This window comes from Protopterus annectens, chromosome 9.part0 (assembly GCF_019279795.1).
Source record: "Protopterus annectens isolate FY-2018-M chromosome 9.part0, PAN1.0, whole genome shotgun sequence".
In the NCBI taxonomy this organism is placed as follows: Eukaryota; Metazoa; Chordata; order Ceratodontiformes; family Protopteridae; genus Protopterus; species Protopterus annectens.
Window position 1 is genome coordinate 1842095344 of NC_056743.1, and position 16559 is coordinate 1842111902.

The 16559-nt window shown below is 38.7% G+C and overlaps 1 protein-coding gene across 1 annotated transcript in view; it reads right to left on the reverse strand.

Moving 5' to 3' along the window:
• TMEM127 (transmembrane protein 127) overlaps nucleotides 1–16559 on the reverse strand; it is a 58827-nt gene that overhangs the window by 18014 nt on the left and 24254 nt on the right. Inside the window, exon 2 of the mRNA XM_044084699.1 lies at nucleotides 13999–14163. Coding sequence (XP_043940634.1) covers nucleotides 13999–14163 — 165 coding nt within the window. The remainder of the gene's footprint in view (nucleotides 1–13998; nucleotides 14164–16559) is intronic.

Genomic DNA, 16559 nt, shown 5'->3' on the forward strand with positions numbered 1-16559 from the left:
GAAATAAAGAACAAAATAAACAAAAAACAGGATACTTAATGTTATATATTATAGCTCCGAGTTTCCTCAGTGTCCTTCCTTTGATTAGCTCATATTATCCAAATACTCCCTTATTTTTCCTTAACATTCTGCAGTTGCAGCTTTTCTTGTTCTATGAGATTCTCCTTCTTCTATAAAAAACTTCAGCCTATGTCAACCACTCTAAATTCCTATTATTTATTTCCTATATTTCTCTCTCATTTCTACCATGTTCTAAACCATAACTCTATCTCACTTGCTACCAATCCCTTTTTAAGTAATGTACATCTTCGCTAATATATTCATCATCCATTTCTCAAATTCCTGTTTTTGAAAGATAAGTAAGAAAGCATCAATGTCTCATTTGTACATCATCACCCTTCATCTTTAACTTCGTTTTTATTGGTGCATAGTCAGATACAGTTATTGTATGGGCTGGAAGGGTCACAAAGTTTTCAATTAAATGCACATGCCACTACAAAATATCAATTCTATCCTGTCCAGTCCAGTTATTGTACCTTAGGGAATAATTACGTTCATGAAACAGGGTATAAGAATGAGTTGGAGTTCCTCTTTGATTGTTTAGATACAAAACCGCTACCATGTCGCCAAAGTGGATGGCAACAACACTAGAGTGAAGGGAGTCCTAGAATGCATGCGTGATAAGAAATATCCCTCTAATTTTCAGAATGACAATGTATGGATTGGTCTATTGCTTGGCCCTATCCTTTGGACTATCTCAAAATGCCCCCCACCCTACATTAGAAGCATGTGATCCATGTCACCAGAGGGAAGGGGGGTTACAAAGTGTGTGTCCAGAGAAAGAGACTGGATCTGAAAGTCTATGACACCAGATCTCTTTGAGCTTCCTCCAGGTCATGAGGCCTAATGCTCAGAGAGAGACAGCAGTATGTGAAAATGTCTTTCTGAATCAGCTGCAGCACTGTGGACTGGATGGAAAGAATATTTTCTGTAGGAAGAAAGGTCTGGCAAAACAAAGTGTGCAGAATGCAGCTATTAAAGTGACTGACTAAGCAGGCATCGGCTGTGATTTTTGCAAAGTGCATCATTATGCTCAAGCACTGGGATAGCTTAAGAAGCAAATGCAAGAAGGCAGTAAGATTGTCCATAGTTTGGGCTGCAAGGAGTCAGTCATCTAAGTATGCAAATAACCTGGAAATCGGTGGTCTGAATGCCACTGCCACTATCAACATGCATTTAGTATGCACCATGGAGGTTGTGTTGAGGCTGACTGCTAATTTCCAGAACTGAAAATAACTAGCTTCTATCTGGAAGTGAATGAGTCTATTTGATTCCTTAACAATCCTGATGTACAGATATGCATCCTGGATGTCCAAGGTTTGCATCTAATCTCCTTCAGAACATCATAAACATAACCATGTTAGACCACTCAAATCAAGAACTGGCTTGAGGTCCTTGATTTTTTTGTAACCTTGAGTAAAGGCCTACCCCTTGCAGGCTGGTGGGAGCCCTTAAATGACACTTTTTATGAGAAGACTGTGCAACTCTTATCTGCCCACTGCCTTCTGACAGGGTGGGAAGTCCAGGAGTAAAAAATAATACAGCTTGGGGGCATTTAAGAAGGGAATAACATAGATTTTGGATATTATGTCCCAGAGCCATATGCTGCATGTGATGGCCCAGCCAGATAACAATGGAGACCTAAAGGACCAGTGATCACCTCCAGAAAAAGCACTACAGGATGGCCGAGGAGGCCAGAAAGTGGGTAGAAAGACCTCCTCCCGTAACAATCTAAACCAGCATCTTAAATGTATGGATGTCAGTCTAAACTTGTAAAACCTGTATTTTTTGCTATAATGTTTAAAATGCTAGAATATATTTTTCTGAAAAATAAATGAAATGTGTTTTAATGTCATAGCAAAACATTAAAGTTGCAATTTTATTTGTTTGCCATGAACCAATTGGAGAAAAAAAAAACTAAACGCCCTAATGGCTATAAAGGTAATACCGGTATTTATAAACATATGACTATTTCTGAAACTGAAATTTTCTAGCAAATATTTTAACCTTTCAGAGTTCTGCATTGTCTTAATTTTGCCGGACTGAATTATTGTTGCCTGACTGATTTATTTTATATATTTTCTGGCATTGTTTTATGTTTCTCATCTGTCCTGAAACTGTTTTCCCCCTATTCCTGTGATGAAGTTTATAAAACTGGTCTAACAGCTTTTGTGTTCTCTGACTGCTTCAAGGCTTGCTGATTTAAAAATAGTTTTGGTTTGTAGATTCCTGCATACACTGTTGGATACTCCTGGTATTCTGGCTGGAGTTCGATTCTCAAACAATCTGGAAATATATTGCTGACTGATAAGTATATTTCTTGGCATTTTAACCTTTCAGAGTTCCGCATTGTCTTAATTTTGCCTGACTGAATTATTTTATATATTTTTTGGCATCGTTTTAGGTTTCTCATCTGTCCTGAAACTGTCCCCCCCACCCTATTCTTGTAGTGTTGTTATAGTTGGTGGCTTTGCAGTTGCCCACCCCTGCTGTAAATTTGATCTGGGACACCCCTCCCAGTCTGGTGTTCACTTTACTTAATACAGACAGAACATTTGAGAAGGCCAACCCACTTAGGTTCTTAACCTTGAATTTTTCTGCTCCTTCTTCCTCTCTCCTTGCACTTTACTAAAAAAAAAAAAAGAATTGCACTTTATTTTGCTTTTGCATCTTCTTAAAGTACTCAATTGTATTCATTCTGGTACATTCAATACTGCTTGGTAGAAGCCTGATTAAATTGTAACTGTTACTCTAAGCCTTTTGGTTTAAGTACTTGGGCTCCAGACCAGCTATTTTACAATAAGAAGGTTTGTGGTCTGCACTGTTGTGGCAGGACAAGTAGTTTACATCCTTCTAAGTTGGAAATTGTGGATTGAAGGCTCAGTGTCTGTTATTCTATAAGTGTATTAGTTCTGGTTAAAGCACTTGGGCTTCAGGCCAGTTATTTTTCATTAAGATGGTTTGTGGTCTGCACTCTTTTGGGAGAAGAGGAAAGATTCTCCCCTTCTGAGCTGGTTAAAGGCTTGCTGTGCCTGCTTATCTGAACTGTTTCTTTCTGAAATTGGTGCACCTTGTTTGCTGTAGCAGAGACTAGATTCAGGCATCCTGAATCTAACTGTGTTTGTATAACATGAACACTAATCCAGGCCATCTGTTTTGGAGAAGATTTCCTTGCACCCTAGTGGCAGGAGTGTGCAGTTAGAACTTGTCTGATTGAAGACTGTTGGAACAGGGCTCAGTCTTGAGCTTTTATACTGGTTAATCGGGTAATTTGTTTAAATCAGTTTGCTCATTTTCTATTGTTATATAAAAAAATGCACTTTATTCATCTGCTTTTACTATATTTGTGTGTCTTCCTACTTTACTTTGTTTTTGCTACTTGTTCTTAAAAGTACTTAACTGCATTTATTCTGCTGCATTTATTACTGCTCGTTAGTAGCCTGATTAAATTGTACCTGTTATTCTAAGCCTTTGGTTGAAGCACTTGGGCTTCAGACCAGTTGTTTTACATTAAGAAGGTTTGTGGCCTGCACTGTTGTGGCAGGACAGGTAGCTTTCATCCTTCTAAGTTGGGAGTTGCTGATTGAAGGTTTATAGTGTCTGTTATTCTAAAAGTGTATTAGTTCTGGTTTAAGCACTTTGGCTTTGGTCCAGTTATTTTACATTAAGAAAGTGTGGTCTGCACTCTTGTGGGAGGAGATGGTAGATTCTGCCTTTCTGAGCTGGGAGTTTCTGCTTAAAGGCTTATTGTACCTGCTTATTTGAACTGTTTCTTTCTGAAACTGGTACGCCTTGTTTGTTGTAGCATAGACTAAATTCAGACCTGCTGAATCTAGCTTTGTTTGTATAACTTGAGCACTAATCCAGACCATCTTTTTTTGGAGAAGGTTCCCTGCACCCTAGTGCAGGAGTGTGCAATTAGAACTCATCTGATTGAAGACTGCTGAAAAGGGGCTCAGTTTTTAGCTTTTTATTAGTTAAGTGGTTAATTTGTTTAAATCGGTGCTCATTTGCTACTGTTATATTTAAAAAAATACACTTTATACATTGCCGCTTAGCTAGGGTTAAACTATTCCCAGTGCCATAAAGTATGCTCTTCAAATTTCCGCTTAGAACTAGCCATTTATTTTAGTTTTAGCACTCAAATCTGTTTCTTTGAGCTCAGCACTTGTTCAAAACTCATTGTAAGCACTAAATAAGCTACAAATTACTACAGCACTCAACTTTCCTCATTTGTCTACAGGAAAACAGTTTTTAGTACTTAATAAATAAGCACCTATCCAGGCATGTCTAATGGTCAACTCCCGGTGTTTTCACCTGTCTACCTGATGAATCTGGGATCTTGGGGCAATGCAGAAATTGCCTCATGTACACTCACCAGGCTAAACAAGGAGAAAGTTACTGTTAGCTGCCTGTCTGGTGCCAGGATCCACCACATAATGCATGCACTCAGGTCACTCCACAACAAGTACAAATATGACTCTGTCATTGTCCACGTTGGTGTGAATGACCTGAAACGTACCTCCCTGGACTACATGAAAAGAGACATGGAGGAGCTCTCCGATCTTGTAGCCCAGGCAGGTATGACTCTAGCCCTGAGTAGCATCCTGCCATCACCCAGAATTATATCACAGTCTTCTTCTTCTTTCGGCTGCTCCCGTCAGGGGTCGCCACAGCAGATCAACTGTTTCCAGAATGATATCACAGTACAAGGACAAAATGATTGACTTCAACAATTGGCTAAGCTTCTGGTGTCATTCTAAGGGGATCCAGTATCTCTCTGCCTGGGATGACATGATTGACAGACCACGATGCTTTGCCAGAGATGGCCTGCACCTGTCACCCTTGGGATTCCGGATACTGGCTAAGGCTCTTGCCACCCCTACAGTGCCTTTTTTAGGCAAGGTTGAAATGACAAATTCACCACCGTAACAGGTACAAGCAAGCAAAATATGAGGGTAATGCTACTCAATGCTAGAAGTCTAAACCTCAAAAGGCGTTCAACCGGGGCACTCCTTAAAACGGAGAACATTGACATCTGTGCAGTGAACAGAGACCTGGTTCAAGGCCCTAGAGAGCACACCTGCATTACCAGGCTATAATTCATACCACACCTTTCGGCCACCTAACCTGGACCAAAACACTAAAGACAGAGGTGTGTCCATATTCATTAAGGATATCCACACCTCCAGGCTAGTTGCTCAGCATAATGCCTCCGAGATTAGCCAAGTGCAACTAACTCTGGGCAAGACCACAATCCATATTGTTACTTGCTACAGATACCTCACCATGCCCCAAGATTCCCACTCCTCATTTCTTTATACACTGGAAAATATTAGGGTACAACCCAACAAGCTAATAATGGGTGATTTCAACTACCCCACCATTAACTGGGAAAACTACTCATGTACCAATTCTTTTGCTCAACATTTTCTGGAATTCATAAATTCCAATGCTTTGGATCAACTTATCCACACCCCCACCAGGGACAGCAATATCCTAGACCTGGTCATTACCAACAAGGGCGACCGGTGTTCCACACCAGAGGTCAATTCCTCATTGGTCAGATCCGACCACAAGCTAATCACCACAAAGCATTTTATAACTATGTCAAGAATCTCAATGGCAATATTCATCTCTGCTCTGAGTTACAGCACAATGGCACTAAATATACAGAACCAACTGATATTGCCAACATCATGGCAGATAGGTTCAGTGCTAACTTTACCCCCTCTCACCTCCTAAAGGGCCCATCTCTATGCCAGAAGAATGCAAAGTTCCTGTCAACACAGTTGTACAGGAAAAAAAACACACTCTCCAAAGCCAAGAACACAGCATCCATGGGACCCGACAACATCCCAGGCTGCACTCTACACGAACTACAGAATGAACTGGCACCACACCTAAGCACCATGTTCAATCATAGCCTCACCTCAGGCTTCGTGCCTACTGAATGGCGCAAAGTGATGGTTATCCCACTCCACGAAGGGGAGCCACCACGGACCCCGGGAACTACCGCCCCATTAGCCTAACTAGCCTGGTCTGCAAGGCCATGGAACGTATCATCATGGAACTTGTAAACAAAGACATTGGTAATCTCCAAACTCTGGACCCCATCCAGTTAGGGTTTGTAAAAGGCAGATCATGTCTCCTAAACGTGACAGACTTCTTTGAAGCTTTCATCAAAGCTACAGACGAGGGTAAGGTGGTTCACACAGCCTATCTAGATCTCACCAAGGCTTTTGACACCATCCCCCACTCTGGAATTATAGATAAACTCACTAAACTAGGTATAAATCCCTATGTCACAGGATGGGTTGCCAACTGGCTCACTGACAGAACCATTACTGTGAAAGTAGCAGACTCCAAATCCAACTTCAGACCAGTGACAAGTGGAGTACCACAGGGTTCAGTCCTGGGTCCTCGCTTGTTTGGTATCTACTTTTCTGAAGTACAGGCTAACACAGAAGGTCTTTGGCTAATGAAGTTCACAGATGACAGCAAACTAGGAGCCATAATTGAAACTCCTAGTGATGTGGATATCCTACAAAAGGGCCTCACTGAGACAGATGCCTGGTGTCAAAGCCATGGCCTCAAGCTCAATGCCAAAAAGTGCACTGTCATCCCCTTTGGTAAAAACTCTGTACCCATGAGCTACCACATAGGTGGTAGTCTACCTAACACCGAAAGTGTGATAAGAGCTCTTGGGACACAGGTGGACAGTAGTCTCACCTTTGATAATCACATCGCCACAGTAGTCAGGAAATCCTTCTACATGGCACACCTCAAACACAAAAGGTTTCTCATTCAGGAAAAAAAAAAAAAAGAGGTCATTGTTCCCCTCTACTCGTCACTCACTAGACCCATTACAGAGTACAACGCCCCTTTTGGTATGTACCTCACAAGACATCTACAACAACTGGAAAGCCCACAGAAATACCTCACAAAGAGGATTACCGGCTTCAGATGCCCTATGCAGACCATCTCAAAAAACTCCAGCTTTACTTCGTCGCATATCGCCTACTCAGAGGCGATCTCTGCCTAACATACAAAGCTATGCAAACCCAGAGCTGTTGGACATGCTCCACTTAAAGAAATCCCAATCCCCCCGAGCTACATGCTCTAGGGACCTAAACCTTGTCACCACAATAAACAGAACATGCTGGAGGGATAGATTCCTGTCCCAAAGACTTCACATACTCTGGAACAAACTACCTATCTATATCAAACAAAGCTCTTCATTAGCACTCTTCAAGAAAAATCTTGATGATTGAATGGGAAACAGGAAATTCACCCTGGGAATCACCTCTATGGCTCTGCTCGACAGGGGCACAGGAAAATAATTTTCTTGGGTGGCGAAAGCCAGGGTACCGTTTTGGCTAGGCTTATATAGGCCCTAGGGCCAATAGCCTAGTACCTACCTATGAACCTAAATGTTATTGCCATGTAAAATGTTCCACTGCATAGTTTTCTTTATTTTTGTGGGAAGAAAGGGACAGCTAGCACAATTCAAATGACTGAAACAAGTTACTTTTACTAACAAATATTTAGGATTGTTGCTTCTGGTGCAATGCCAACTCAGTAAAACAATGTATATTGTGAACATATTATGTATTTTCATGCTAAATATAAGTTACATGCCCACCCTTAACAGAAACTGAGTATAATGTACCATGGCAGTTGGTATTGTGAAATGTCTGCATATATAACAATATAGTACATATCTATAGAATGCAGAAATTTTAATCATGCTTAGAAAATTCTTAGTACAACCCTGAGGGAATTTGGGCACTGCAAGTACATATTACACCGTATACTACCACTCTTCCATTTAAGACTTAAAAGGTTTGCTTGACAACACTGCTATAGTCAGTAGTGGTGGCAGTGGAGGCATCCTTTGAGTAACAGAAAAGGTCACTGTTCTAGAAAAATACACTTTTTTCATGGATATGTATTGTATTACCTGCCCTGGAGAGAAGTCACACAAACCCACACTTACAGGCAACACAGTATAATACATATTGGTTGCCTGTCACTAAGAAATGCAAGTAAAATCTTGCATTTAGTACCTACATTAAAAAAGTCATACATCAGTTCACCTTTGGAAGTTCTTAGAAAAACCTTTCAAGAAATTACACCAGGTTGTTCGGGTATAAAATCCCCCTCCACAACACTACCCTTCCATCTTCTGGTATGTATTACACATAAAAGACTACCATTCTACACTTGAGGACTTGCATGCAGTGCAGCACTGAAGCTCAAACTGGTAAAGCTTTCAAGGAATTATATTCAGATCCTCAGATACGTACTACACACAACACCGCCTTATATGCAGTACAGCAGTGAAGCTGGCTGGGTCAGTTTGATCTTATCAGAACAATGAATTTTCAAAGATGCATTTTGGAAAACATTGCTATTTTGACTTCTACTGTAATGCCTAATCACTACAGGTATGTTCTAAGTAATTACTGCATTCCCCACCCTGAAGAGAAGTCATACACCCCACCCCAAACAAAAAAAAAAAGACACAAAGTGACAAGACTATGACAATAAAATAATATAACTGACAAACTTAATCAATAAAACTTTATTACCCCCTGGCATCACAGTAGTCTAAGTCTTCCATGAAGTACAGAAATGCAAAAGAATCCCACAAAAAAGCTATAAGAGAAATACAGAGAATAAAAAAAATCAAAAGCAACCAATGACAAATAAACAAACAATTAACTGGTTCTAATTACATTCTTGGTTTAGGCCAAAATGCCAATTAAAAGAAAAAGGCAGACCAGCCTTAAATAAAAACTCTCTTAACATTGAAATATGCTTGTTCAAGTATGGTGGCCTTTAGACTATCACACTACCTACATTGTTCTGAGTAAAAAGGTATATTACAGGGCTTTCAAAATACCAACTTCTAATTTCTCTACCAACCCATATATAAATTTACTTTTTACATTTACTTTTCATTTCTCCAATGTAGACAAGGATTCAGAAGTAAGAAGCAGCCTAGTTTACAAAGCACCCACACATACGCACAGAATTACAGGAATTCAAGTATGCTAAAATTATTTAACTTCTGGAATGATCAGCACAATACAAGAATGAACTGAGTAAGCACCACTGGGAAAGGTTACCCTGTGGCTAGAAATCTGCAACAGGAAAGACAGTTTAGATTGTCTGAAAGTACAGTCATAAGCATATTAACTAAAATTCTACCTCTGCAATAAGAGATGTGGAAAAGCCCTAGTATTTTATGAAATACACGTGTTTCCGAAACTGAAGTTATTAAAATAATGGAAATACAAGCCAAGCAACTGTTGCATAGGTTTGTCAGTAACAGGACCTCATTATAGGTTCATAGGTAAATACTAGGATAGCTGCCCTTGTGTATCATTTTAAGTACAGCTGGTTTCCATTTTTGTGCTCAAAATAACCTAATCCATTTGGTTATAGATCGGCCTTACCCATCCCATGGCTGATAATTATATATTACCTCTAATAATAAATGTGATCACATCATAGATAATTTGAGGGGACATATTCATGGGATAGAGCATTTAGGAGCTGTCTCTATCCATTAGTAGTAGAGAGAACAGTCTTGGAGCAAACTATTTCCCATCCACAGATCTAAGTTACTCTTGAATATGGATAGGGATGAACTTTGTTTTATGTGGATGGGGAGACTGTTTCACAGCAGGGGTATCCTCTGCAAGATATACCTGTCCCTTTTTCAATTTCTCCAAATCTTTTGGGTTTCTAATACCATGGTAGGAATGGACCCCATTCCTAAGTCAAAGTACAATTAAAGTTCATGAAATTAGTATTGTTTCACTCTTTGAGGTCAGCCTTCGCAGCACTCGCAACGTGCCCAGCAATGACTCCTTCTGCAGTTCGTAAAGTTACATACGTTGGTAACATATCTAAATATGATGGTAGACTTTTTTTTTTTATAAGACCCTATTGCTCCTACTACTATTGGGAAAAATACCCTGGGAAAAAAATCGCTTTTGTGGGCATTCGACATTTAGGTATTTCGGTGTACATGTGTCGACGTAAGGGCATTCGATAAACAGCCCTGTCAACATGTTAATATAGACCCGAAGGCTGAGATGGAACTCCAAGATACAGCTGATGACTGCAAGAGACCAAAAAAAATTCAGACATGAAACTGGAAGACCATGAATGTGCCCCTTGCAAACACATAACAAATAATCAATATAGCTTTAAAAAAAATATATATCACGTTTGGAAAAGGAGATCCTATGATATATTCTTGTATACAGTACCCATCACTTGACTGTATCTTCTCATCAAAAAGAGATGATAGCTTTTCCTCAAACAAAAAAAATACTCAATAATACAATTTGCTAAAGGCATATCGCATAGGTAAGCATGAAGGTCCCATCAAATACCTCAATGCAACTGTAAAAATGTAAAAAGTAGCAATATTAAAAGTAAGCCAGTATGTCTATTTGACTAGTAATAGAAGACATCTTTAGAAAAGAAGGAGCAGAGTTATGGATGTACAAATTTAAATGCAAAATCGCTTTCAACAGGAAACATTAATGGGCCTAGCCCCATTTTCCAACAAATTACTACAGACAGACATTATCACTCTCCAAGGAGAAGTGATTTGCTACACTAGGGTTACCACCTGTCCCACTTTGTGAGGGACAGTCCCTCTTTAGGCAGTTGTGTCCTGCAAAAAGATTGAAAAAATGGCAAATGTCCTGAGATTTTAGGACAAAATTATTTCCTATATTTTATGTAATAGATGTATAGAACAGTTATTTTTTTATCTGAAACATGTAAAGGGATATTACAGTGTTGTGGAACATACTGAGACAGTTTCAAACCTTTTCAGGATACAAAATTAATGAAGCTAAAACAAAAGCAATAGTGGTAAACTATGTACCACATATGAATTGGTTCAGTAATATCCATAATTATGGGGACATGAGAAAATGAAGTATTTATGAGTATGAATTAAAAATTATATGGGTGTGGCAGCTCTGGATATGTGGGAAGAGACTAAACAAAAGATAATACAAAAACTGAGGAAACAGAACCTCTGTTATATGAGTATCAATAGTAAGATACAAGCAGTTAAAATGTTTATAGTCCCTTTCGTTTTATACACAGGTCAGGCATATTTTTATCAACCAGAGAAGAAGTTGTGGATAGTAATTAATAAAGAGCTGAAGGATTTTATATGGGAGGGGAAGACTGCAAAAGTAAAGTGGGATAAGATTACTCTTCCAGTAGAACAGGGTAGATTGGAATTACCTGAGTTAAAGGTGTACTTCAGAGCGACACAGTTGAGGCTCCTATACATAGCACAAACAGAAAACTATAATTCCAAGTAGAAAGATGATGATGAAATGGGAGAATCTCAAGTAACAGGGAGAGACTGGGATTTTGGATGCAGACCTTTCAGAGAAACAATAATCGTACAGGATTTGAATGAGCTATGCAATGGTTGACTGACAATGACTGAATATATTAAAAGTGATATACAATGTTTGCAGCTACAGATGTGTTGGCAAGGTTTGTAAGGTACAATAAAGATTTTGTTTGTATAAAACAAAAAAAAAAAAAAGAAATTTAGCAGTATCTTCAATTCCAGAGGAATGTGACTACCAGGACAACTGTTCTGTATATCAACACTGGTCTCTGTATGCGACTATTTTCTGATACAAGTCATCCTCCAAAGTGCCTCTTGTTCTTAAATTAATCAGCTGTTAGGAAGACCACTGCTTTTCCAGTTAACTACTTCTCATGAGGTACATAAATGTTTTTGTCATGTCTTACATATACCCCCCCCCAATGTATCAATGTATACATATTTGTTTCCTTTAACCTCTTTTTAGATGTCTTCTGGTGCACATACATTATCACTTTCAGCATCTTCCTCTACACAAAATTTCATTTATTTTATTTATTTATTAGATTTGTTAACTGAATGGGTGGGCTGGTTGCCTCACCCTCCTTACTGAACATGTTCATGCAAAGATTTGTAGCATATTTTCTTTTTTTTTTTCTCTACCTCCTCTTCTGCTTCAGTCTTTTTGACCATCCCAGTGTCACCATCCATCAATAGGCCTACCTGCTTCTCCTTCCTCTCCTGTACTACTCCAAGTGAGCTAGGGCTGGCATGGATCTTAAGGGCATTCAGGAGGGAGTGCTGGCAACTGCTTTTCCTGCTGAGGAGGAGTATTTTTTATGACTTATCCTTATTTCACTGCCCCCTACCCTGCATTCACAGACATCAGAAGGCTACTCCCGTCTATGGACCACACCTCCCCTCAGGGAGCATCTTTGACATCCCCCCATGGATGGACATGCCTGTCCCTCCCTGCCAGTCCCTCAGAAGCTCAACACTCTAAATCAAACCCAGGTCACCATTACGGTTTTATTCTTCTATGCCACTGTGCTGACTTTACACATGTTCTTCTTTACAGATATCTGGCTTTTCTTCTAGACCGTTTCTTATTATTTCCATCTCATTCTGACATCAACCTGCCTGAATTCCAGTAAAGGTACTTTGGTAGGACACAACTCTGCAGCAAATTAACTGTCAACAACGCTGTTTGGCAGTCAATTATTTCCAGATGGCCCCTGAATTCAATATCACAGATACTTCATTCACATCACCTGACAGTACAAAATCTATGATACCTCTGTCCTTGGCGAGTTTCAACAGTGTTTGAAGACCTTGTCATACAGGGCATCAAATATAACCGTGTTCTTGTATACAATGGCTGTTCAGGTGCTCCAGCTAACATCATGGCTTCAAATATAATCTCTCACCTTTACCTGCTTTTCTCTTTCTCCTTGAAAAGGGGAAGTTTGTGAAAAATACTAAGTGAGCTGTACGTGTGTGGAGAAACATCAGTTAATGCTGCAGTAAAACAAAAGGACAATACTGCGAGAGTTTATCATGTGCATTAAAAATGTCATCTAGCCTATTATAACATGTACTTACATGATGGCCAAGCTTAAATGCCAAACATCTCCAGCCACTGTTTTGAAAAGATTTATTTGGAGCAACTGATTCAAGCTATAGTGCTCCATGTTTTACTTTATATGTTGTTCGTTTTTATTTGCTTCATATAATTTTATTTGTGCAAGCTACAGACTGTCCACCACTTTCCAACATTCTCATAATTTTACCACAAAACACATAGGTATCAACTATTAAAACCCATATCAATTCCTTAAACCCTTTAATGCAACAGCACCTGCCCAATAACTATATTCCCCCAAAAAATGTTTGCACAGCTACAAGCCATTCAAGTTGTACTGCTCTAATGATGGGAGACTCCAATCCTTCTCTCATACTTAGGACACAAACTCACCTGCCTTCAGCCATTACAAATTCCAGCAATGCAAGCATGTTTGTAGGTGGGCTGTACATAATGTATGCCTTACTTTTATGTGAAAAAACTTGTGTCTATACACATGCAACATTGCCATTGCATGACTCCATATTTTATTTCTGACTTTTTTCCTTTTGTTGAACTACACTGACAATACTGAAAAAACAACTCAAATTATGAAACAATCTTATGAAAAATATTTACTGTTCGTACAAACTCCATACGATTTGAGCCACCAAACTTCATAGCAATTGGTGTTAGGCACTTCTTAGTGTGAGCCTAACACTTAACCAGAAAGACAGACAATAGCCATCAGTCTCGTACAATGTCTGCAAATGGAGACCGTATTTACTACTGTTTGGCAGACTTCACAAATGGTGTTGACCATGTCAGACATGGCCTGCAAACAGTGAGTTTACTGACTACTTACCTGCACGTTATCAGCAAGTTTACATGTAAACAAGTCCACTTTAATGATGGGCAAATAACTCTTTTCTGGAAAACTTGCAATACTGGCACTAATTAAAAACAATTTTATAAAGCATACAACTCTTCCTACCTGTCAGGATGTGAGCAAAGGCATAGCGACGTGTGATTTTCAGTGCTGGGTGCTTCGGTCCAAAAACATCTAACAAGAAGGCTGAAAGGCTACAGAGGATTCCCAGGAAACAGAAAGCTGCAATAACCCGAAGCAACAGCAGTGCTTGTTTATTCATGCAATACTCTGCAAAGACACAAAGAAATAAAGAAGAAGCTGTGCTTGAATGCCGTGTACTACTTTTCTGAGATATTCATGTCACATAATTTAACATAAGAAGATTAGTCTAACTTGTAGAAGTTGAAGCTGTACTCAGTTTTTACCTTCTGATAGACTGACACTAAGATCTTAGCTAACAAAAAGTAGGAAGCTGTGGTGCAACTTATTCTGATCCACTGACACTAGGCATCTACTCTAATCATGTTATTTTGCTTTTGAAGCGGAAACTAAAATCATACAAAGATCTCTAACTTTCTCAAGACTGTCTATCACATATTAATCTTAACAGAGTTAGATTTACTTAGTTTTCACCCTACCTACCAAGCTTAGTTTTCACCCTACCTACCAAGCAACTACTAAATCAACTTGATGTAAAGCAAACTTATTTGTTTCCCTACCTAGGCTTGGTAATATTTCCAAAGGCTAGAATGTCTTCCAGCACTACACAATCCATCAGATCAAATATTTGGTGCAAAGTTTGACCCCTCCCCTCTTTTAAACCGCTACCTGCAAGAAGCTCTGTTAAGGTCAGCTACAAACTCTGCCACTGCCATCAACATTTCCCAGCTTATTACTCCAGAAGAATGGAAAGCCCCTGGTAAGGGTGCCTTAATTAATTTCACAGCTAAAATAATACCTACTTATCACTGATTTAAGTAAAATACTTTCCCAGTGCAAGTTGTGCTTAACAGAGTTTACAGATTTACTTTTCTCTCCCTGGATAAAAAACAGGATAACTCTACTTTTCTCTCTTTTTTCTCTAACTTTCTGCACCCTCCCCCCATCCTTTACTTTTCTTTCTTTTCAAATAACTTTACATAGCACAAATAATGCCTTATTACAAAATTTGACATTATATTCCATCCTGGTATTCAACATTCAGCTTACTATATAGAACATTGCACGTGATGTATTATACTCTCAGTAAAAAGTCTGCCTGAAAAAGATCTACAGAGATCAGCATTTTACCCCCATTAAATTAAATGAAATAAGCAACATAGATCTACTGATTTATAAAGCACATGTAGCATAATCATTTTTTACACACTTTCAAACACACTAATACAGTATTAGCATTAAATTCAATTACTATAACATTGCTAAATCTAAAGTATACTTCTTTTTGTATTAATGTAGTCAATTATTTAAATTATTGCAGGTACAGTTTAGGTTTTTCCACATAATGTTTACTTCACCTACTATATGTGCTTCTTATTTTATATACAGAAATTGAAAATGTCAAGATTCATGCCAAGTAACAGAAACCAAGTGAGGCAGAACCCACATACAATGATAAAAAAACTCATCACCTAAAATATTAAAAACACAAGCACTGCACTACAATCATCAAAAGCTCCAGTTGCAAAACAGGCAATTACATACAACAGAAAAAAACTGTAAAGCTTAACATTACAATATGAACACACAACAATCGAAAAACAAGATATATTACAGAAAATCTGCAATCAGCAAAACAGAGTCATTACATGTTAATAAAATACAAACTGGCATATACAGTGAGGTTTAAAAAGGTCAAATTACAATTTTACATTTATGGTTAGGAGAAAAGATAGAGGCGGTATGGCAGACAGGAGTACAAATCACAGACCACAGAGAAGAAGGAAAGGTGAGTAGTATGTATATTTAAGTGATATGGAAAAAAATAAAGTTGTACTGAATTTAAGGTAGCTGTGGAAGGTAGTGAGTATGAGATGGAATTTTGCCAGCAGGAAAAAAATTGTCAGGGTGGAAAGTACAAACAGAAGAAGTGGTATTAAGGCAATGGGATAGAAAACACTGAAAATTTGCTTTGTTGAAGTGGACAGAGGTAATGTAGGTGTGTAAGGGCCAGGTTAGTCAAGTCTGGGGAAATGCAACAGCAGAGCCAAGTGTTTTTTAAAGTGTTGTCTTAGTAAGTTTTTGAATCTGGGTAGCTTGGTTTGTTGTTGGATGATGGTAGGGAGAGAATTCCAGATTTGGCAGGCATAATTTGATTACAAACAATTGCATACATAAATAAACAAACAAACAAACAATGCTTTAATATACATTGCCACAACAGCATAAGAAGTTAACACAAAAAACACCCCAAAACAAACAAATTATCAGTCAGTGTAGTATACTTTTTATATATACACTTGCCTGAGCGCTTCAACTACCAGTCCTAATAGCTCTCTGCATTTAAATTTTGCTCAAAACTGGGCAACAGCCAACAAATGGAAAGTCCACCCCCCACCTTTAGTCCAGTGACAACTCTTTCAAGCACAAAGCACTGAAAGATCTTCTCCATCACATTGTTCATACCAGTCGCTTGCTTCACCTTAAAAGTCACATCACAAATCACATTACTTTTACACAAATAA